General features: G+C 44.6%; 1 protein-coding gene across 1 annotated transcript in view; it reads right to left on the bottom strand.

Moving 5' to 3' along the window:
* LOC106576855 (peroxisome proliferator-activated receptor gamma coactivator-related protein 1) overlaps positions 1–24,271 on the bottom strand; it is a 52,076-nt gene that overhangs the window by 4,407 nt on the left and 23,398 nt on the right. Inside the window, exons 5-10 of the mRNA XM_014154333.2 lie at positions 21,978–24,195; positions 21,808–21,861; positions 12,546–12,606; positions 12,174–12,241; positions 10,035–10,749; positions 9,513–9,704 (exon numbers count right to left, since the gene is read on the bottom strand). Of these exons, the coding sequence (XP_014009808.2) occupies positions 9,513–9,704; positions 10,035–10,749; positions 12,174–12,241; positions 12,546–12,606; positions 21,808–21,861; positions 21,978–24,195 (3,308 nt within the window). The remainder of the gene's footprint in view (positions 1–9,512; positions 9,705–10,034; positions 10,750–12,173; positions 12,242–12,545; positions 12,607–21,807; positions 21,862–21,977; positions 24,196–24,271) is intronic.

Genomic DNA, 24,271 nt, shown 5'->3' with positions numbered 1-24,271 from the left:
AACCATCAGGTGTAACAGACAGCTGTTGACTTCTGGCCTGCAGTTGCACTAAGACCCCCCTTCTCTCATATCGCTCCAGTGCTTTTCACTGCAGACTTTCCTACGTGCTCCTTTTGATGTTCAGTGTCGGACTATTAGTCCCCAGCCAGTCGTATTTGGTGTGGCATTTTAAAGTTAAAGGGAGTTTGCTTGAGTTATTGTTTGAACTGTATTGATTTTGTGTGGGACTATTTACATTTGGCCGAGAAGACTGATATTAAGGCCTTTTGTTTTGTCTATGAACATCACACTGGGAAGTAATACAGAATATTGCAAATACTCTTGATGACTGGGTTCTTTGTCAATTGTTTCAATGAAGTTGCCTATAAAATTGCTCTGCCATTATTATTGTATGAGGTAATATTGGTTGGGTTACCTCTGTGCTGTGATGTGTTTTATATGGTGTGCCTTAGCCAGGAGAGAAAAGATAACTGGCAGGCAGTCTTCTGCTAGTGTGTGCTGGTAGCGGTACTCTATCCTACTCTTCCTTTCGGCAGGGTTAATACCTGCCTAGCACCCATACAAAATCTTTATCCCTCTATCAATACTTTTATAGAATTGGCACCCAAACAGAGACTTGAAGAGAAAAGCACTCATGACACCACCCACACAAAGCATGTATTTTGTTGGAACCCCATACTGTATCAATGTGGACACCTACTGGAAATTATGACCGGGATTCTTTCATTGTGTAAGGACTTAATGTTTAATGGAATTGGAGTGCACTGGCCCTTATCCCCAGGCTTCTGGCTCAACTATACCAGAGGCGTCTGTGCTCAATGGAACAATGGACACACCAACCATAGTTTGACAATGTAGGACAATGCCATTCGCAAACTCAGTGAAAGTGTGGAGGCTCATTAGAAAGATATGCAGGTTGGCTCACCTATTCAGAGAAATATTTGCAAGAGTCTCTGAAGCAGGTTGTTCAAGGGGAAATGAAAGTTCAACACTTGATCTAGTCATGAGGACCAAAAACAGAACAGAGGAGTCAGCCTCTTGTGGAGTGTTCGTACCTGAAAAATGTTAACCTCTACAGGATCGGTGCCACCCCATGGAACGGTTGCGCTAACGTAGGCTAAAGTGATTAGCATTAGGTTGTAAGTAACCAAAACATTCCCTGGACATATTTCCAATATGGGCAGAAAGCTTATTCTTGTTAATCTAACTGCAATGTGCAATTTACAGTAGCCATTACAGTGAAAGAATACCATGCTATTGTTTGGAGTGCGCACAGTTATGAACTTAAATGTATTAACCTGTTTGGGATAGGGGGCAGTATTTTCACGGCCGGATAAAAAACATACCCGATTTAATCTGGTTATTACTCCTGCCCAGAAACTAGAATATGCATATAATTAGTAGATTTGGATAGAAAACACCCTAAAGTTCCTAAAACTGTTTGAATGGTGTCTGGAGTATAACATAACTCATATGGCAGGCCAAAACCTGAGAAGATTCCAAACAGGAAGTGCCCATTCTGACCATTTCTTGGCCTTCTGTAGCCTCTATAAAATACAGGATCTCTGCTGTAACGTGACATTTTCTACGGCTTTAATTGGCTCTCAGAAGGCGCCAGAACGTGGAATGATAACTCTGCAGTCCCTGGGCGAAAAACAGTAGGGGATTTAGAGTGCTCCTTCTGAGAACAATGACACTGGTGCGCGCGTGCATGTGACAACTCCATTTTTCTTCTTTCAGTGTTTGAACGGATACGTCTCCCGGTTGGAATATTATCGCTATTTTACGAGAAAAATCGCATAAAAATTGATTTTAAACAGCGTTTGACATGCTTCGAAGAACGGTAATGGAATATTTCAAAAAATTTTGTCACGAAACGCGCCGGCGCGTCACCCTTCGGATAGTGATTTGAACGCACGAACAAAACTGAGCTATTTGGATACAACTATGGATTATTTGGAACCAAAACAACATTGGGTGTTGAAGTAGAAGTCCTGGGAGTGCATTCTGACGAAGAACAGCAAAAGTAATCAAATTTTTCTTATAGTAAATCTGAGTTTGGTGAGTGCCAAACTTGGTGGGTGTCAAAACAGCTAGCCGTGATATCTACTCAGAATATTGCAAAATGTGCTTTCACCGAAAAGCTCTTAAAATCGGACACCGCGATTGCATAAAGGAGTTCTGTATCTATAATTCTTAAAACAATTGTTATGTTTTTTGTGCACGTTTATCGTGAGTAATTTAGTAAATTCACCAGAAGTGTTCGGTGAGAATGCTATTTCTGAACGTCACATGCTAATGTAAAAGGCTGGTTTTTGATATAAATATGAACTTGATTGAACAAAACATGCATGTATTGTATAACATAATGTCCTAGGAGTGTCATCTGATGAAGATCAAAGGTTAGTGCTGCATTTAGCTGTGGTTTTGGTTTTTGTGACATATGCTAGCTTGAAAAATGGGTGTGTGATTATTTCTGGCTGGGTACTCTCCTGACATAATCTAATGTTTTGCTTTCGTTGTAAAGCCTTTTTGAAATCGGACAATGTGGTTAGATTAAGGAGAGTCTTGTCTTTAAAATGGTGTAAAAAATTCATATGTTTGAAAAATTTAAGTTTTTGCATTTGAGGTATTTGTAATTTGCGCCACGCTATACCATTGGATATTGGTGAGGCGTTCCGCTAGCGGAACATCTGTCCCTAACAGGTTAAACCAATTACTCACATTTGGGAAGTCTTGATACAACATTTTTAACAGAAATGCAATAGATCATTGGATCAGTCTAAAACTTCGCACATACACTGCTTCCATCTATTTCCAAAACCTAATTTGTGCCTAGATTCGTAAGACATATTAGCCTCTTGCATTTCAAAAGAAAAAACTATTTTTTCTTTGCATTATCCTTTACCAGATCTCGTGGTATATTCAACTACAATAACATCGTCCCACCTACGCAACAGCCAGTTGAATCCTGTGGCGCGATTTTCAAATACCTTAGAAATGCTATTACTTCAATTTCTCAAACATATGACTATTTTACAGCTATTTAAAGACAAGACTCTCGTTAATCTAACCACACTGTCCGATTTCAAAAAGGCTTTACAACGAAAGCAAAACATTAGATTATGTCAGCAGAGTACCCAGCCAGAAATAATCAGACACCCATTTTTCAAGCTAGCATATGTCACAAAAACCCAGAAGACAGCTAAATGCAGCACTAACCTTTGATGATCTTCATCAGATGACAACCCTAGGTTGTTTTGTTTGCATGTTTTGTTCAATCAAGTTCATATTTATATCAAAAAACAGCTTTTTACATTAGCATGTGACGTTCAGAACTAGCATACCCCCCGCAAACTTCCGGGGAATTTACTAACAATTTACTAAATTACTCACGATAAACGTTCACAAAAAGCACAACAATTATTTAAAGAATTATAGATACAGAACTCCTCTATGCACTCGATATGTCAGATTTTAAAATAGCTTTTTGGTGAAAGCACATTTTGCAATATTCTAAGTACATAGCCCAGCCATCACGGGCTAGCTATTTAGACACCCAGCAAGTTTAGCCTTCACCAAAATCAGATTTACTATAACAAAAATGTTATTACCTTTGCTGTTCTTCGTCAGAATGCACTCCCAGGACTTCTACTTCAATAACAAATGTTGGTTTGGTCCCAAATAATCCATCGTTATATCCAAATAGCGGCGTTTAGTTCGTGCGTTCTAGACACTATCCGAAATGGTAAATCAGGGTTACGAGCATGGCGCAATTCGTGACAAAATTTCGAAATATTCCATTACCGTACTTCGAAGCATGTCAACCGCTGTTTAAAATACATGTTTATGCAATTTCTCGTAAAAAAGCGATAATATTCCGACCGGGAATCTGCGTTTCGGTAAATAGAGGGAAAAAAAGAAAGACGGGGGCGACCAGTGCACGCGCCTAAGCCCACTGTTCCCTGATCGGCCACTTGACAAAGGCGATAATGTGTTTCAGCCTGGGGCTGGAATGACGACATTCAGCTTTTTCCCGGGCTCTGAGAGCCTATGGGAGCCGTGGGAAGTGTCACGTTACCGCAGAGATCCTTTGTTTTGGAAAGAGATGTCAAAGAAAGCCAATAAATGGTCAGACAGGCCACTTCCTGTAAAGGAATCTCTCAGGTTTTTGCCTGCCATATGAGTTCTGTTATACTCAGACACCATTCAAACAGTTTGAAACTTTAGGGTGTTTTCTATCCATATCTAATAAGTACATGCATATTCTAGTTACTGGGTAGGAGTAGTAACCAGATTAAATCGGGTACGTTTTTTTATCCGGCGGTGTAAATACTGCCCCCTAGCCCTAAGAGGTTAATATCACATTTCCAAACGTAAGTGTTTACTTTCAAATGTTATCAAGAATATGCATATGCTTGCTACAGGCAATTAGATTTGGGTGTCGTTTTAAGCAAAAATTTAACAAAAAAGGGTCCGATCCTTAAGAGGAATTATGAAGAACAAGGAAACTACGATTTTTGATTAAACAGACAAAAAGGAGACCTCTAATGATGGAAAAAGCACAGAAGGCCACAGACCTTCAACTGGGGGAGCTGCACCAGGAGGTAATGCAGTTCTTTCCCTTTCTAGACAAATCCTCTTCCGCTGGCTCTGCCATTAAGGGCCCGTCAGGGCGATGAGATTGAGACTCACCTCACATCTTGTAATTTTAATTGATGACGGCCTCTGAAATTGCATATTCAACATTTACAAAAATTGAAGCTGAAGTTGGGATTTTATTTAGGAATAAGGCACGTTTTTCTTTTGAAGCCAGAAGGAGGCTACTATCAGCTACATTTGCACCTTTACTAGACTATGGGGATATTTTATATGAATGCTTCCACTCAGTGTTTGAGAGCAACTGACACCCTTTACCATGGCGCATTGAGATATATTTTAACCTCCAAAACCCTTACGCACCACTGCACTTTGTATACCAGGGTTGGCTGGCTTTCTCTAGTCACTCGTAGGCCCAGTCACTGGTATAATTTTATTTACAAAGCCATTTTGGGTTTACTACCATTTTATTTAGCCATTTTTATTGTTCAGAAATGTGGTGGGTACTCGTCGCTCGCAGGACTTTACCCTGCTAACTGTTCCAAATGTCCAAACTGAATTTGGTAAAAGGGCTTATGTACGCTGCGCCGTTGGCTTGGAACTCCTTACAAAATACTTTTAAACTGGAAGAACTTGTCCCGATTGGCGTTTTTAAATCACTGATGAAGGATTGACACCGATTTCCTGACCTGTCAATGGTTTTAATTTACTGTTTTATGATTTTGTTATACTCCTGTAAATTCTATGGTTTTTACTAGATTACTTGTAGTTTCATGTTGTCTGTCTAATTGTGTAATGACTTGGTGCTGCCTATCTTGGCCAGGACGCTCTTGAAAAAGAGATTTCAAATCTCAATGAGCCCTTCCTGGTTAAATAGGAAATATGAACAGGTAGCAGTACAAAAAAACACTATTAAGATACTGTTAAACAGAACTCCTGTTTTCCCAAGACCCCCTGACAGAGTTAGAGCTCCCTCCCCATCAAACTACTTTCCCCCACTTTTGGCAGCCCAGATGATGTTGAGCTGCTGTTTTTCCTAAGTGTAATGATACTTTCTATCCGGTCCCTCACTGACTTGGAGGTTCTTGCCACCCTCCAGTGTTCTCCATGGTACAGCAAGAGACTGGTGGGAGATAGCCCATGAACATGTGTCAACCTGGAAGGAGTTTCAAAACTATTCCTCCGAGGACTATGAGGCTGAACTGGCGGTATGGATTCACAACAGAGTCCAGGGTGAAGCAGAGACAATATGGGACGTTAACTAATCCTATCAAGTTTTATTCAGGAGATGGAAGGCTGACAATACTGAGCAGGAGATGGACAAACTCTTAACATGGTTCCCGGCCTTGCCAGTCAACATCAGGAACGTGCGAAGAATGTGCATGATCTGGTACGCCTTGAGAATTAGGTGGTTCCAGTCCTTCTCAAACTCAAAACCCTGTTCCCCCATGGCTGTATGCTAACCCGGCTCAGCCGTACATGCCCAAGATCCAAGACAAAAGTCCAGTGACATGCTGGAGGTGTAAAGTCAAACACCCTCCAGGTTCTTGCCCCCTCCATGGCCAGCGTCAGAATTCAGAAAAAGTCAGAAAGGATTGAAGACAGTCTTGCGTACAATTGGGTCAACCTCAATGTCCACCATAAAGCCTTCAGACAGCACAACTAGCTGTCTGTCTTGTATTTCGCAACTATTGGTTACTCTGGCTGTTAGTAACTAGAGAGGGAAGGCCATACACAATACAACTTTCACCCTGATGCAGGAGGTCCCTGGAGCAAAATATGGCATTACCCCATGAGGAGCTTCAAACCTTGGAGGAAGAACCATTGTACTTGGCCAATGGAGAACCTACCACTCCCTCAGGCTGGATTTATATGAAAATAAAGCTGCGTGAGATTAACCTTCCTGTGGCTATTCTTGCAGATACGAGTCTTGCATTTGCGGTAGTCCTTGGCCTGGACTTAAATGCACTTCAGTGGACTGACCATCTCGATGTCCGAACCGTCATATCAGCTGTGCTCTGAGCATTCCTTGTCTCATCCATTTCAACCTGGAAATGCACGGAATTCAGGCTGGAGCCTGCTACCTTATCCAGAGTACTGGCTAGGTCAAGACAGACAAAAACAAGTTCTACCAGTGAAGCAAGAGAACCATGCCATCATCCAGTTCACAGCCGTACCCCTCTTATCCGAGAGCAAAAGCGAACTTGATGCTGATTTCTACATCAAACAAGCATGTCTGTCAGATAACGAGAGGTGGCAGCTCTCCCAGATGTTGGAGGGGAACAGTGAGGTCTGTACTCTTACACCCAGACTAAACTAAATCAACACCCAGCATGAAGTCCATAAAGCAGCGTCCCTACAGGCTAGCCCCCGCCAATCTGGCAAATCTCAAAAAGCTAGAGAGCATATTGGATAATTGAGTTGTGGAACCTTTTTATGGATGGGCTTCGCCAGTTGTCCTGATTCCAAAGAAAGATGGTGGATATCGATTCTGTGTAGACAGGAAGCCGAATGCCATAAAGCGAAACCTACCCTCCACCGAGCATTAATGATATACTGGAATCTCTGGCAGGAGCATCCATCTTCAATAACCTGGATCTGAACAGCGGATATTGGCAGTTGGCAATGGATCCCGCCAGACAGGACAAGACTGCCTTTGTCACCTCTCCTTCAAAGTCGTGCCTTTTGGTTTGAAGAACGCTCCAGCAACCTTCCAAAGGCTGATGGAGACCGCCCTGGGTGATCTGAGAGGCAAGTCTTGTGTATCAAGATGGAATCATAATCTACTCCTGTCACTGACCATCTGCAAGACACAGTCTGTCTTTGACAGACTAGTGTTATTTCTGCTTTCCAGAATTCAAGTTCCTTGGTCATGTAATTAATGCTGAGGGTATCCATGTAGATCCAGCCAAAGTTGCAGCAGTGCAGGAGTTCCCAATTCGCAGATCCCTCAAGGATTTTCATCGCTTCCTGGGTATGGCACCACGCATTTGTGACTGACTTTTCAAAGGCAGCCGAAGCACTCAACCACCTTAAAATGGTGTAAAATAGTCATATGTTTGAAAAATTGAAGTTTTTGGATTTGAGGTATTTGTAATTCGCGCCACGCTCTACCATTGGATATTGGTGAGGCGTTCCGCTAGCGGAACATCTAGATGAATGAGGTTAAGGGAGTGAAATTCCACCAAGTGTCTGGATGATTCTTCCCTATGGATGATGTGTGTGGAGAGCACAGCAGAATGATACCGCCATCATGGCGATCCACAAGAGTCTGTACCACGAAGACTGTCTCGCTTCAATGAGAAGTTCAATACTTTATCCTGAATTATGCTGAAAACCTCCAAGAGGAGAGGAAACACAGCACCCATTAGCGTGTAGTCATCCCCTCTACATTGACTGACCAGATATCCAAGCTTATCATGCAAACCCCCATGAGTAGCCATCTTGGTGTTTAAGCCCTACCAAAAATAACAGGAGGCCGCTTATTGGCCAGGCATGTGGGTTGATACCAAGAAGTTTGTACAGCAGTGTGAAGTCTGCAGTTTTGCATTTCTGGCAGCAGACTGACGTGAACCATCCAAATGAAATGCTGGGAATTGACCTTATGGGACCTTTTCCTCCCAGCCAGGTGACCCAGAATGAATGTTTATTGGTGGTAGTGGACATCTACACACTGTGTGGAGTCATTCCCCCCCCCACAAAGCCACTGCATCCGCCATTGCTCCAATTCTATGAAGGGAGGTCTTTACCAGAGTCAGGATTCCAGACCAAAATCTGACCGAGGTCCGGAGTTAATCTCAGGAATCTACAAAGAGCTCAGTACCTACTGCGGTGTAGCTGCCAAGCTGACCACCATCCTCAGACAAACCTGACGAAAGGGTAAACAGCACCCTGAAGGGGATGATTGCTTCATTTGTGGAGGAACAGCACACAAGGTGGGATCAGCATCTTCCTGAGTTTTGCTTTGCACTGAAATCAGTCTTGCAAAGTCCCAACATTTCACCTGACTGACCAGCATTTGATGCAGTACAACACCACACCTTGCTAGCCAGAGTGGAGGCCAGCAGAATCAAAGCCAAACAGCTCAGAAACTATGACCAACTTACACGAGACTGGTTTCCCACCCCAGTCTCGTTTCAAAGTCCGTTCTCATCCGTCAAAGGCATCCAAGCAGTTCACTGCCAAGCTAGCATAGCAATGGAAAGGTCCATACAGTGTGGTGCAGCAATTGGGGCCGGTTAACTACTTGGTATGTTTGTTAGATGTCAAGACGGTGCATGTTGTTGACCTAAAGCCCTGCTCCCCTTCGGCAGAAGAGCTGGATCGCAAGAAAAAGCAACACCCACAGGAACTCTTCTTGGATGACAGAGGACTTCCCTGGTTTTGTGTAGCAGCAACATGAACCTGACAAAGCCTGCATCCTCTGTAGAAACACTTTTTTCATGGGGGAGGAGTGTGGCGAAATTCTGCACTGACATCACCGTGCACTGCCACTAAGAGCACATCACTGTTGCAAAGCTTTGAAAAACAAACCAATCAGGTGTATCAGACAGAGCAACTGCAGGCCAGCAGTCAACAGCCAAGAACAGCAATTCATTCTTAAATTATATTAAAACAGAATTAGTCCATGCAACTTACGTGAAAGCAAATATTTACTCTTGCCATAACGGAGTTGAATAATCAAGACATTTATGCTTTATTATTATTATTATTAAATCATTTCTCTAAACAAAATTCTGACATGGGGTATTGTGTGTAGGCCAGTGACATCTTAAATTCAGGCTGTAGCAACAAAATGTGGAAAAAGTCAAGAGGTGAAACATTTCTGAAGGCAATGTACACAGACTGCATGCGGTTCATTTCCATAGGTTTTTTTACCCCATGGCTGTTTACAAGGAAAGTGCTTTAATTACCTGTGTGGACTACTGCCTCTGCGCCATGCCCGTCTGTGGGGAGAGCGGGAACGGGACCTACTCCAGGATCCAGATCGGGAAGAGGAGTAGGAATACCGCCGCCTGGGAGGAGAGCGGGACACGGAAGATGAGGAGGAACGAGAGGAGCAAGACGAGGAACTCGAGCTGCTCTTAGAGTGACGAGGCCTGTACCTGGAGGAGAGGGGGGAATATGTCAGTGATGTCAGATTAGGATGGACTAGATATTGCCATTAGTCACATGTAAACCAATGACATCACCTTTTTGAGTGCTACATTGGTAGCAGATGGGGGACAGATTGAGAACTCATACTAAGTCTGTTCAAAACTGGCATTTGTGCCCATAGCATGAACCAGCCATTTTCCCCCTCACTGACTAGAGATGAATATGGACATTCTCATCCCGTCAGATTTAAGACTCAGTGCCATTAGAGGACACTGCCTTGCCCAGTGAGGGGACAAATAGATTTTAAGACAGAAACAAAGAAGGGATGAGCATCTCACCTCTTCCTGGGTGGAGAGCAAGATCTAGACTGAGAAGAGGAGGAGTGAAAGTCAGACTCCGAGTCAGTAGAACAAGGGCTGGAGGAATGGTGGATTCTCCTTTTCCTCTCGCGTCCTCCCTTTCGTTCCCTGGGGCTGGGGGAGCAGGTAATGTTGTGGCCCCGGTAGGATCTCCCTTTCTTGGGACTCCTCTCCAGGGGACCAACCTGTTGCTCCTGCCTGGTGGGAGAAGCTTCAGGGGTCCCCAGCACAGAGCTAGTCCTATCAGTCCTTACATCCAAGGGCAGGGGAGCCTGCTGGGTCTTCGTACCCAGGGCAGGGATGAGGGTCTGGAGGGAGGGGACAGGGATCCTCTGGGGTGCCCTGTTAGTGGTGCTGCCAAGCGGTTCGATGGTCCTGATGGTGATGGCTGCTTGCTGTTTGACATTCCAGCGCTTGCCTGGCTCTTCAGCAATAGCCACAGGCTCCTTCTGAGGGAGGCAGTAGTCGTGGTCGGAGAAAGCCAGGGTGAGAGCCACTGTGTTGGGGGTGGGAGTTATAGGGGGGGTGGGAGGCTTGCTTCGGAGCTTGTTGGAGGGCAGGGGCCGCGCATTGATCTGGATGGCCTTGGAGGGCGATGGTTTGGGGATCTCAGCCGCTCGGCTCTTCCCAAGGAGTGCCACGGGGGCCAAAGGCTTCCACATCTGGTGAGGAGGAGTAGCTGGAGGGGTCAGACCTAGAAGGAGATGGGGACAGAATAGTCCACTACTGTTAAATCTGAAGCAGAATGCCTTTGGTTGTCATTTAAAGGTAGATTTTAGACCACAAGAATGGATGTCAAGCATTTTACCAGGAGATACAGGCAGGTGTTCAATTACTCCATGAGTGACAGCAATTTATCTTTAGGGTGTAAACCTCTGCCATGTTTTTAGTACGTTAGCAGTGTATAGGGCGGCAGGTAGACTAGCAGTTAGTGTTCGACCTACAACTAAAGGTCGCTGGTTCGAAGACCAGAGCAGGGCACTTAAACCCAATTTGCACCATACTACGACTGACGCTGTTAAACATTTCATTGCACCTATCCATTGTGAGAAAAAAACATGTTTTTATTATTAGCATTAGCAGCGTACAGGCTGAATGGCATATGATTAGCATTAGTAGCGTACAGGGCCCCGTTTTCCCTTAGCAATGGAACTTAGGCTTACGAGTGTTTTAACGATGCATAGTTCCTACAACGGCCAAAGATGTAGCATGCATTTCCCAACACCATGGAAAAATAAAGTTAGTCAAGTGGGTCGTTGGAGCATGCATCGATACCGATAGGATCGAAAGGCAGCGCTGCTCTCTGATCACCTTTATCCATTCTAATCTTACCATAATATTAGAATTAACCCAACCATACTAATGACGGATCAGCTCCTAGAGATATCGCCTATGGCTACAAATATCAACTTCGTAGTTATCGGCACTCAGACAGATAATCTTGATTCTATGTTTAGCAGAGATTTGTGCATGAAGTGACACGGTAGGGGGAAGAAAAACAAGATACACCTAACTACGCACTTAGCTGTTCTACGAGTGGTCGAAAGCAGTCGGTAAATAGTAACTTTTCAAATGCAACTTTCCTAATAGTTAAACCTCCCAAAAGTTTGCAAAACTAAGTTCCTATGAAGGTTCGAATGATGAACTTAGCCTTAAGATATTTTGGGAAACCAGGCCCCGGCTGATCGGTGTACGATTAGCATTAGCAGTGTACAGTGTGATTAATACACTTGGCGTTGCATAAATCATGCTCTACCAACTGAGCCATGCATGACCATATTGGTGTATGACTAGCATTAGCAATGTACAATTAGCATTAGTGTACAGACTGATTGGTGTGTGATTAGCATTGTACTGGGTGATTGGGATTCCACTAGATTTCATAGCCACAAAGTCAAAATTGTCTATATGGGGGGAAAAAAATACAAAAAGGCTTTGGTCACAATTTAAGGTTAGTCATAAAGTTAGCAGTGTGGTTAGGTTTAAATCAGATTTTGAAAAGTTACATTTTAGAAATAGACAGGGCTTATGACCATGGCAACTGGGTGATTGGTTTATGATTAGCAGTGTACAGTTACCATTAGCAGCTGACCGGGTGATTAGTACAGTAGTTCTTACCTGCAGTGCTTGCCAGGTCATGTGCGCTGACTCTCTCCACAACTGTCCTGTCACATGGCTGCTCCACACTACAATAGAAACAAACAAACACACCTTCAACACTGCATCATTGAACAGGTACACTTCTAAGATGAGCCCAAGGCTAAGTCCAGAAGCCACACCGACAAGGACAAAACAATTTGGCATTGCTGAAGAAAAAAAAGGGGGGGGGGAAATGGTTCAAATTATTTTATCCAAAAACTAACTAAATGGTGGATCTCTTGGCCCATTGTGCGGTCAGACATCGAGGTCTTCAGTGTGCAGTAGATCAATGTAACACATACAAAGTACCCACACACACCCAGAGCAGCATGGGGCTGTAGGGTAACTCACCTAGAGTTTCCTACAGCTGCTGCTCTACCAGAGACCTCCAGAACATACTGCTCCTCTTTAGCTGGAGAGAAGAAAGAAGGAATGAGTAAAATCAAGGGATGGAGGAGAGGTCAGTAAAGTAGCATGCTCACCTTTCACCAACACATTCATAGGCACCCGTTTCATTGATAACATCTTGATTTTGGGCTAGATCTACATGTTTCAGCCATTATGCTAGGCCTGGACTAGTCAGCGGCGGTGCCAACACACACACACACACACACACTCTGGACAGTTGTTCTAACTGGGGCCTGTACATCCAGCCGGACAATGGCTGTGGTCACAGTTAAATGGATCTGCGGACAGGGCAGAATTCCAGCTCAGTGGACATGACCGCATAGCAGCCGCCCTGACTATGCAGCACCTTATTTTAAAGGCACAGTAGCATCAAATGTGAACCCAATTTCCCCCCCATGTAGGGCTGGACAATATGGCCAAAATAATATATATATATATATATACACACACATATCTATCCCACTATATTTTTCATAGTAAGACAGAGGTTTTTGAATAATTAAAAGGTAAACGCCACCCATGTAACTTGCAAAATGCATCATGAGATGCCAAATTTCTATATCTTTAAAGTTACATGCCATCTTGAAAACTAGATTGCTGACATGCAAAACATTTGGGGAATAGCAAAAATTGACTAATGAAACATAGCAACAGTTTGGGTGGACTTTAAGTTCTAAATATCAGTAGTTCAGGACCCTAGGGTGGCAACCCTATTTCAATGGGGCTTTTGCCACTCTGAACAGTAGAAAACAAATCTAACTTCACCCAAAAATAAACATTTCTGTCATAACTTACTGTCCCACATAGGGCTGCATGATAGATATGGGCAAACAATCTAGACGTAGTTTATTGGTGAAGTGTTGTAAATCATGGAAATGTAATTGTAAAATCAGTTGGAAAATGGGCAGCACTTTGACAGATAAGCCAGAGAGGAATTGTGCCAGGGTAGGAAGCAAAGTGTTGGTCAGTGTTTAACAGGGGACTATGACACATATATACATACACACAGGAGAGATTACTGCTACCAAGGTTTCCTTTTTCCAAAGATATACGGAGGGTGCTCTAGCAAACGAACAGCAAAGACATGAGGACACCATCCAACCTGGAACTGAGTGAGTAGTGTTGTCTAATGCTATATTGAAATCCAAGAAAGAAAATGTAAAAAATAAAATTAATACATTACAATGATATATTTTACTTTATAGGGACCGAATGCTGAGTTAAGGCAGCCAAACTTGCTAGGACAGATCAGATACAACTTCAACAAGGGACAGGGGTCTTTGAAGCCCCCTCAGGCTGTTCAAGAAATCTGCTTCCAGAAATAAAAGCCTCTCCCAAGTGGGTGTGACACCTAGTCCCGTTGCATGATGCACTGGTGCTTGGATTCCACCTGCCAATCTGTTCACCGTCTGATTTGCTGGTTTTAAGCAGTAAACTTTCAAATGGCTCTTTGTTGACTATTGGTGGGTGCTATTGTCCTCCATCAGCACCGGCCTATACCCTACCTGCCCAAAGCTCTCCTGGCCCCTTACACTAGCTATGAATTTGTCCTGCTAGGTGACCTAAACTGGGACATGCTTAAACCACCTGACCAAGTCCTAAAGCAATGGGTCCCCGTAAATCTCTGATTACCCAATCGCACATGGTATGACTCCCAACACCCAGAAAAGGCTACTCTCCTTGATGTTATCCTCAAATAATCCTGATAGGTATCAGTCTGGTGTTTTCTGTAATGACCTTAATGATCACTGTTTTACAGATTGACTGCCTGCAGGGAGACTCCAAGGTGCTAAAGGAGCTCCTGAAACTTGACTCCAAAAGAAACATCTGGCTCGGATTGTTTAGACCCTTTTATAGGCCCATACACCTTTAAATTCAACCTCCAGCTGCATACCCCTCTAGCACCATGGTCAGCACAAATGTTTTTTTGCCATCATTGTAAGCCTGACACACATAATATGCATTTATTAAACATAAGAATGAGTGAGTTTTCCCATGAGCCAGGTTGTGACAACTCTTATAGGACCAGGGCACAAAAATAATAATCAATCATTTTGCTCTTTATTTAACCATCTTACATATAAAACCTTATTTGTTCGTCGGAAATTGTGAATAACTCCCCACAGGTTAATGAGAAGGGTGTGCTTGAAAAGGATGGACATAACTCTGCAGTGTTGGTTGTATTGGAGTGTCTTAAATCAGTTTCCAGTCTGTGCCTGTATTTAGTTTATGCTAGCGAGGGCCGAGAATCCATTCACATAGGCATGTGGTTGCAAAGGGTATCAGCGTCTTAACTGCGCAATTTGCCAAGGCAGGGTTCTCTGAGCGCAGCCCTATCAAGAAATCAGGCAGTGGCATCTGACTAAATTCAACATTTTCACAGAACCACTTGTTGCAATTTCGATGGGGCTCTCTTGTTCAGATATCGGTAAGTGGACTAGAGGCAGGCCATGAAAGGGATAACGAATCCAGTTGTGTTATCCGTTTCGGGAAAGTACCTGCGTAATTGCTCACCCAACTCACTCAGGTGTTTCGCTATAATCACATTTCACATTGTCCGTAAGCGCGAGTTAATTTGCAAAAAAAATTAAAAATACAAGGATGAAAATACATATACATACTTTAATTTTTTTACATTTTGGTAATTTAGCAGACACTTATCCAGAGCGACTTACAGTAGTGAATGCATACATTTAAAAAATGTATTTATTTTTTGTACTGGCCCCCCCCCGTGGGAATCGAACCCACAACCCTGGCTTTGCACACACCATGCTGGCGTTGCAAACACCATGCTCTACCAACTGAGCCACAGGGAAGACCCGTGTGTTGTCCTTGTTAATGCAGACAGAAGAGCTCCAACTTCTTAATCATAGCCTCAATTTTGTGCCGCACATCGAATATAGTTGGAGTCCTTGCAATCCTAGATTCAGATCATTCATGCAAGAAAAAAATAATAAATAAACACCCAGATAGGCCAGTCGTGCTCATCATGCAAGCAGTCAGACAAATGAAAATTATGGTCAGTAAAGAAAACTAAGCTCGTCTCTGAATTTAAAAAACGTGTCAATATTTTGCCCCTTGATAACCAGCGCACTTGTTGTATGTTGTAAAAGCGGTACATGGTCGCTGCCCAGTGCAGAAAATACACACGAGTTCAGGGGCCTTGCTTTAACAAAGTTACCCATTATCACTGTAGTGTCCAAATGTCTTTCAAGCTGTCAGGCATTCGTTTAGCAGCAAGAGCCTCTCGGTGGATGCTGCAGTGTACCCAAGTAGCGTCGGGAGCAACTGCTTGCCCACACATTACCACTCCACCAGGTCTCCCTGTCATGGCTTTTGTGCCATCAGTACAGATACCAACACATCTTGACCACCAAAGTCCAGTTGATGTCACAAAGCTGTCCAGTACTTTAAAAATATCCTCTCCTGTTGTCCAGGTTTCCAGAAAAGGATGTCTTTCTTAATTGACCACCCATAAATGTAACGGACATATACCAGGACCTGTGTCAGGCCCGCCACGCCTGTTGACTCATCCAGCTTTAACACATCTAAATCACTAGCTTGTATGTGACGCGGCAATTGTTTCAAGACATCTATGTCACTGATGAATCATGAAACTTGTTTGAGGAGGCCTTTCCCCTAGCATTATCCCAGCCATATCCGCAGCAGGAGGAAAAATTAAGTCAACAATAGTACGGGGCTTTTCCTGTCCTAGCCACTCGGTAGCTCACCATATAAGACACTTCTAGCCCCTTAAATGGTATGTGTTGCTTTTATACACGTCTTACTCGAAAGTAGTCTTAATTCTCGCTCAAAACTCCATGGCTTATTTTCCAAATTGGCATGTTTTTTTCCCTAAAGGCCTGCGCAAGAGTGAAGGTTATCGAGTTGTACTTTTGCACAAAACACACTTTGGCTGAGGAATGGCACTCCTCTCAATATAAGTGAACCCCTAAATCAATGCAGTTCTCATATTTGCGCCTGATGGTCCAACGTCCTCGTCTGTTCGGTGCTTTCCCGGGGAAGGGGACAGTCGCTTTTCGGCTGCATCAGATTCACAACAGTCAGTGTCCCTGCTAGCTGGGCTAACAAATGTAGAATTACTGACGCTAGCATTGGATGTGCTCATGGAAGCAGGACTTGTGTCGTCGACAGGTGCAGTACTGCTGGTATGTCTATGGGCCTTACTTTTAACCATTTATCAATTTAAGCAAACAGAATGAGCAGCAGCTACATATGGACCGTTAGTGGAATTCCCGCAAGAGCGTAACGGTTAATGTGATAGGATGTTAATTATTTGACTAGGCTACCTGTATTTGTTATTTCGCTGAACACTAGATGTTTCACTGCCAGAAATAAAATTAAACCGAGGCTACTCAGGCAAGAGGAAAAAAACCACCCAAATTTATGGAACGGAAAATATAAATTGACTATTTGAAAATGTGAAGAACTTTAAATATATTTTTTAAACGTGAATCACATTTTTATTTGCTGGACCCATGATGGCATTGCACGTACACCAGTTTGGGAATGCGTGTGGTAGACCATTCCATTCTTGTGGGCCGACTAAGGAATATTGTGTCTGAGGGGTCTTTGGCCTGGTTTGCTAACTACCCATCTCAAAAGAGTGCAGTGTATAAAGTCAGAAAATCTGTCTCAGCCACTACCTGTCACCAAGGGAGTACCCCCAACGCTCGATCCTAGGCCCCACGCTCTCTCAATTTACATCAACATAGCTCAGGCAGTAGGAAGCTCATCCATTTAGACGCAGAGTCTTATACTCAGCTGGCCCCTCCCAGGATTGTGTTAAACACGCAAAGCTTTCTTAGTGTCCAACAAGCTTTCTCTGCCCTTAACCTTGTTCTGAACACCTCCAAAACAAAAGTTCATGTGGTTTTGTAAGAATAAACCCTCAGGAGGGAGTGTTCACACCTGTGGACAGAGCTTGAGGTAGTCACCTCATACAAGTACTTGGGAGTATGGCAAGACAGTACACGGTCCTCTCAGCACAAAGCTGCAGGTTAAAGTTAAATCTAGACTTGGTTTCCTCTATCGTAATCACTCCTCTTTCACCCCAGCTGTCAAATCAACCCTGATTCAGATGACCAGATTAGATTAAGGAGACAATTTAGATCGGCAGGTAAGGGTGCTCTCGAGTGGCTAGATGTTCTTTGCCATCAGATTTGCAACCAATGCTCCTTATAGGACACATCACTGCACTCTACACGCTTCTGTAAACTGGTCATCTCCGTATTCCCGTCGCAAGACCCACGGGTTGATGCTTATTTATAAAACCCTCTTAGGCACCACTCCCCCCTATCTGAGATACCTACTGCAGCCCCCATCCACCTACAACACCCATTCTGCCAGTCACATTCTGTTTAAAGGTCCCCACAGCACACACACATCCCTGGGTCACTCTTCTCAGTTCGCTGCAGCTAGAGACTGGAACAAGCTGCAAACACTGAAAGTGGACAGTTCTCCCTCATTTACATTTTTTGCTTGTCAGCTCGGGGATTTGATCTCGCAACCTTTCGGTTACTAGTCCAACGCTCTAACCAGTAGGCTACCTGTCAGCTACCTACTGACAGTTGCGGATGCTTTGCGTGACGTATTGTCTCTACCTTCTTAGCCTTTGTGCCCAATAATGTTTGTACCATGTTGTCATCTGGTGTTGCTACCATGCTGTGTCATCTTAGGTTTATGTAGTGTTGTCTCGTGGTGGTGCGTTTTGTCCTATATTCTTTTTTATTTTTAATCCCAACCCATCCCGCAGAAAGCCTTTTGTTTGGCAGTTATTGTAAATAAGAGATCTTAACCAACTTGCCTAGTTAAAAAAAAAATATTACATGTTGCTAGTTAGCTCTAACTAAACATATTCATGCTTGGCCTATTCCGCTGATTTAGAAGATACCATTGCACAATCATGCTGCTCTAGGCCTACACCAGCACTTAAATCACACTATTAACTAGCAACGCTTACATTTTTCTAACTAGTGGCTAACAATATTTACTTTAGCCACAACATGCTAAGAAAAGAAAGCCTTCTGCAGACTAAGAGCTACACAAACTCATTGAACAAAAATAAAAAAGGCAATATGAAACAATTCAAAGATTTTACCGAGTCAGTTCATATGGAAATATGTCAATTTAAATAAATTCATTAGGCTGTAATCTATGGATTTCACATAACTGTGAATACAGATATGCATCTGTTGGTCACAGATGCTTAAAGGCAGCAGCGTGGAATGAGAACCAGTCAGTATCTGGTGTGACCACCACTTTCCTCATGTAGTGCGACACATCTCCTTTATGCAGAGTAGATCAGGCTGTTAATTGTGTCCTGTGGAATGTTGTCCCACTTCAACGGCTGTGCGAATTTGCTGGATATAGGTGGGAACCTTGAACACGCTGCCGTACACGTCGAGCCAGAACATCCCAAACATGCTCAATGGGGACATGCCTGGTGAGTACGCTGCCATGGAAGAACTGGGCCATTTTTCAGCTTCCAGGAATGAACAAATCCTTGCGACAGGGGGCCGTGTATTATCATGCTAAACCATGAGGTGATGGCGGCAGATGAATGGCTCAACAATGGGCTTCTGGATCGCGTCACAGTATCTGTGTATTCAAATTCCCATCGATAAAAAGCAATTGTTCGTTGTCTGTAGCTTATGCCTGCCCATAACCTCACCTCCACAAAAGGGCACTGTTCACAACGTTGACATCAGCAAACCACTTGCCCACACGTCTACCCAGTACAGTTGAAACAGATTCCTCCGTTAAGAGCACACTTCTCCAGCGTGCCAGTGGAAATCGAAGGTGAGCATTTGCCTGTCAAGACGAGCATGCAGAGGAGCTTCAGTTTGTGCAGAAATTCTTCGCTTGGGCAAACCCAGTTTCATCAGCTGTCCGAGTGGCTGGTCTCAGACCATCCGCAGGTAAAGCCAGATGGAGGTTCTGGGCTGGCGTGGTTACACATGGTTTGTGGTTGAGGCCAGTTGGACATACTGACAAATTCCTTAAAACGATATTGGGAGCAACTTAAGAGAAATTAACAGTACATTCTCTGCCAACAGCTCGGGTGTCAGCATGCCAAATGCACGCTCCCTCAACTTGAGACAATGGCATTGTGTTACAAGTGCACATTAGTGGCCTTTTATTGTCCACAGCACAAGGTGCACCTGCGTCATGATCATGCCGTTTAATCAGCTTCTTGATATGCCACACCTGTCAAATGGATGTATTATTTTGGCAAAGGAGAAAAGCTCACTAACAGGGATGTAAACAAATGTCCCCAAACTTGAGAAATAAGCTTGTGCATATGGACAAATTGGAGGTTTATTTTAGTTCATGAAACCAACACTTTACATGTTGCATTTGTTTTTTTCTGCAGTGTAATCGCGTAATTATACAACACTTGGAGGCAGCATCGGTGTCACTGACATCTTGTTTCTTCTGACCATGCAGACTGAATGGCAAGTGAAGTGCTCGTGAATCCGTAGTCGAGCAACATGCTCCCCTTGAGTGATGGGGCAGGGCTACGACATGCAGGAGAACAGGGTGAGACTCGACTTGCAGGAAGCAAACGGTAAACTATAAAAATTGACATATGCGATGGAGTTGGGCATCACATTTAACAAACCATATTGAAATACCATTATAGAAGACAGTAAAACCCAAACCGTCAGTGCATCAATACCATTATAGTAAAATAGGTATAGCGCCTAGCCCTACCCCCTTGGGGAAAATAAATAAAGGCTCATTAAAAAAGGTTAGGACATGAAAACCCATCTCCTGAAACATCCATATCGCATGTTCGCAACTGTCACCTCAATGTTTGAACTTGAATACCAATGCTTTCTAACTCGAGGTGGGCACTTAACTAGATGACTCACCATGTTCATTATTCACATGCAGAATACATCACAAATCATGTAACCAAACGAACTCAGAACTAGGGATGGGCGTTTGAAAGAAAAGTAATACTCAAATTTAAACGGGGGGGAAATTGATATCCAGAAGATATAAAAAAATATATATTTTTTTTTACTTATGTTTTTAACCTGAGCACAAAGGGAGAGACTACAGCTCTGCTGCTGCGGGGGAAGGGCCGGATGGTGTGTGAGAAGTGCGAGTGGAGCTGACAGGAGGGAAATAGACATGCAGCCAAGCCAGCTCGTCAAAGACTAGTTAAACTGGCTAACTTGCAGCAGCCACAATGTCATTCATCATCCCACTTGACAGTGCCCATCTTGACCGTGTCAAATCGGCGTAACCTAAAGAAGCTAGCTAGCTAAACTAGCCAGGCTATACTTTGCTGTGCTTTCTCCTTAACTCTGTTCATATTAGTCAAAGCCTACCTGCTGGTTGCTCGTTGTAGCATACTCCTTATTTGGCAACATTTTTATTCCATCATTTCAATTCCACCTTGCATTGTAGTGATCACTTCATTTGAAACAAGCTACATGCATGAAGGCTGGGGCGCACATTATAGGCTACTACATTCTAAAGTCTGTTTTATTAAATAAAAAGAGTCAAGTCATGGTATATCCTAATATGTAACATCACATGGATATTTTAATCAAAGAAATGAGTCTGTCAATCCACTATGAAGGCCCCTCTAGATAAGACAAAACATTGAAAATGCTGCTCCGCCAAGCTACTTACCTGCACCAAAAACACACAACATTGAGCACATTCCAGATGGATCTGCAAGGTCTGTTTGTCAGCCATTGACTTCATAAGGTGCCCGTTCTTAACCTCAGGAGTCTTGGGCACTCTAAAATCCTCCACCCACCCCATACAGGGCCAGAGATAGCCCTGCAACCCTACACGCCACATCCCTCCACTTTTACAGTCCAGTGAAAGTGACCCTGGTGACGGATTTAGTCTACTACTACTGAACTAGCGGACCCAATGAGCTGTTAGCTAACATCTGACTTGTTGTTGGCAAACACCAAGACCATTAGGCCACAAGCATGCGAGGATAAGGGCTACGTGGATTATATTTTCAGCGAGTAACAGTCAACCATTAAAGCAAAATTCCTGACTGTTAGAAAACAGACTGCCTTGTTCATTAAACAGTGGGTAATTCATTATAGATTAACTAATGAAACATGGAAATGTGAAAGAAATGTAGACTGAAAAATTGTATCCCCTACAGCCAGAGAGAACGCCAGTGTCAATACTCAGTATCACTCACCTTGCGTCTCTTCAAACTGCTCTAGCAGGCTGGTGAGGTCAGCAGCTTCAATACCTGTGAGATAACAGAACCACTCAGTACTATACCAATAAACCACAAACTGTGGCAAGTCTAAACACATACTACTGATCCTCTGGTTGCTTAAATGTTTGTCCAGTATGTCCACTCACCAATTTCACTGGTGAAGGCCTCTATCAGCTCCTGAGTAGGGCTCTTGGCTTTGGGGGCCTCCTGGGCTGTAGTACACCTCACTGGAGGTTTGGAGGACTGGGTGGTGGAGGGTTTGGCTGGGGTAGACCCAGGAGTGACTGTAGGCAGCTCGGGCATCTTAGGTCGGGGCAGAGTAACTACTCCCTTCTGGAGAGTAGTAGCCACCTTCAAAGGAGCCGCAGGGGTAGGTTTCGGAACAAAAACAGAAGCAGCGTTGGTGGTGCTGTTTAACGTTTTCTCAAGTAGAGCAGCAGCGATGGGGGTGGGGTTTTGGGCTACAGTATCAATTAGGGTGGGCCTGTTGGCATCTGTAGTGGTTTTAGATGAGGCTCCACTGGAGCTCTGAGATTTGATAAGGACCACAGTCTTAGAGGGTAGCTGGAGCAGGGGGTTCGTGAGTGCAGGATGGGGGGCCTGGGGTATATTACGCTTCACAAAAGGGTTCTGGGGTGGTACTACATTCACAGTACTGGATGCAGGCACAACAGAGTTGGGGGGTTGGCTAGCTTCAGCTGGCTGTGGAGTAGGAACAGCAGCTGGCTGTGGAGTAGGAACAGCCGCTTGCTGGGGAGGGGTGGTAGAGGATGCATTTGCACTAGAAGCCTTGCTTGGGGAAGATGATTTGGAGGCCAGCATGTAAGCAGGAGGCACAAGCAGAGCTTCAGGTGTAGGAGGTGCTCCTGGTCCCATGGGCTGCCAGGCTGTTTTCACCTCCACCTCAGTTTTCCCTGGGGAGGGGTGGGGGCGACGAGGGTCTCTGGAAGAGGGGATGGGGAGGCAGGGGATGGGGAGCAACTCTGTAGGGGCATCAGGGAGGCTGGGCCACTTGGTGCTCTGGTCCTCTGGTCTCTCTAAGGGGGCCGGTTTCTTCTGCTGCCGCAGCCGGTACTGCTGGAGGGACAGGGGCTTAGGCTTGGGCTCAATAGCCTGGGAGGCCTTAATGGGCTTGGAGATCACCTGGGGGGCCGCTAGAGAGGCACCGTTGGACTGCATTGTTGCCTGAGGGGCCACTGACACAGGTAGTTCACTTGGGTTAAGAGCCTGGGATGCTGCAGGGTTGATTGTCATTGCCTGGGGGGCTGCCATTGTCTGGGGGGCTGTTGGGTTAGCTGCAGAAGCTAGGGGACTTTGAGGCTTCTTGCAGCCTGTGGTTGGTTGGGGGACCTTCTCGGGGGTCATAGTCACTGGCAACAGGTCAGAGGCCATGACCTTTGACAAATGGTTAGAGCCGGGGACGACCTTAACGCTGGGGTGTGTGGATAGTGTTAGGGTTGTGACTTCCACATGGCTCTGCCGCTCTATGTGTTGTGTTTCGGCAGCATGTGTCGCTCTCGTCTTCTGTTTTGGGGCTTCGGTGGCGGCCATAGATATGGCAGAAGAAAACGACTCGTTGTCCTTTTTATTTGGTCTGGTCGTCTCCTTGATGGGCTTCCGGGGTGAGGATTCCTGGGCTGCTCCCCTATTGGAAGCGCTCCTCAGGACCCTCCCTTCTGCCTGGGCAGGTTCAGGTGTGACCTCAGCAGGTGAACTCTTCACTTTGTTTTTCCGTTTCTTTTTCCTTCGAGACAGACATCTTTCCACAGTCTCCTCCTTTGGTCTCCTGTAGATGACATTCTCACCACTTGCTTTTGCCCTCAGTGTCGCGGCAGGGTCAGAAGGGCCAGCCACCTCTGCTGTGTCATTGTCAACTACGACGTCATTCGCCGACTCAGACTCTGGTGTCTCCAACATATCCGCCTCAGAAATTTCATCTGGAACCCTCTGCTCCGCTTTGAATGAGTCTCCTACTCCCGGCAAGGAGAGAGAGAGATGAGAGCAAGGGATGCCCATATCTGGGATGGCAAATATAGTCTCGCCATGCTCTCCCTGTTCGACCACTTCCAGCAGTATCCCTTCCTCCGCCAGCAGCAGTTCTTCCCCTTCATCCTCCATGCGCACTGCCATGCAATAGGGGTGCATGTGTCTGACCAGCTCTCCTAGACTCACTGACATACTCTCTCCATCCATGTGCTGCTCCAGAGCCAGAGGGAGAGGCAGGGACAGGCCACCCCAGTTCAGGAGCTCTTGCTCTGGGGACGAGGGTTGTCTGTCTGGGCTCAGGGAGGGAGAACAAGCCTCTGCGTCATCTTCCTCCTCTCCGTCACTCCTCTGGACAGACTCCTGTGTCCTGGGGAGACTCTGGATAAAGAGAGAGGGGAAACCTCTGGTTAACGTCTGGAGCTTTCCTCTGTTCAGCTTGGAGGTTTAAAAAATG

The sequence above is a fragment of the Salmo salar genome, chromosome ssa18 (genome assembly GCF_905237065.1).
Source record: "Salmo salar chromosome ssa18, Ssal_v3.1, whole genome shotgun sequence".
NCBI lineage: Eukaryota > Metazoa > Chordata > Actinopteri > Salmoniformes > Salmonidae > Salmo > Salmo salar.
This window is presented reverse-complemented; position numbering and strand designations above follow the sequence as displayed.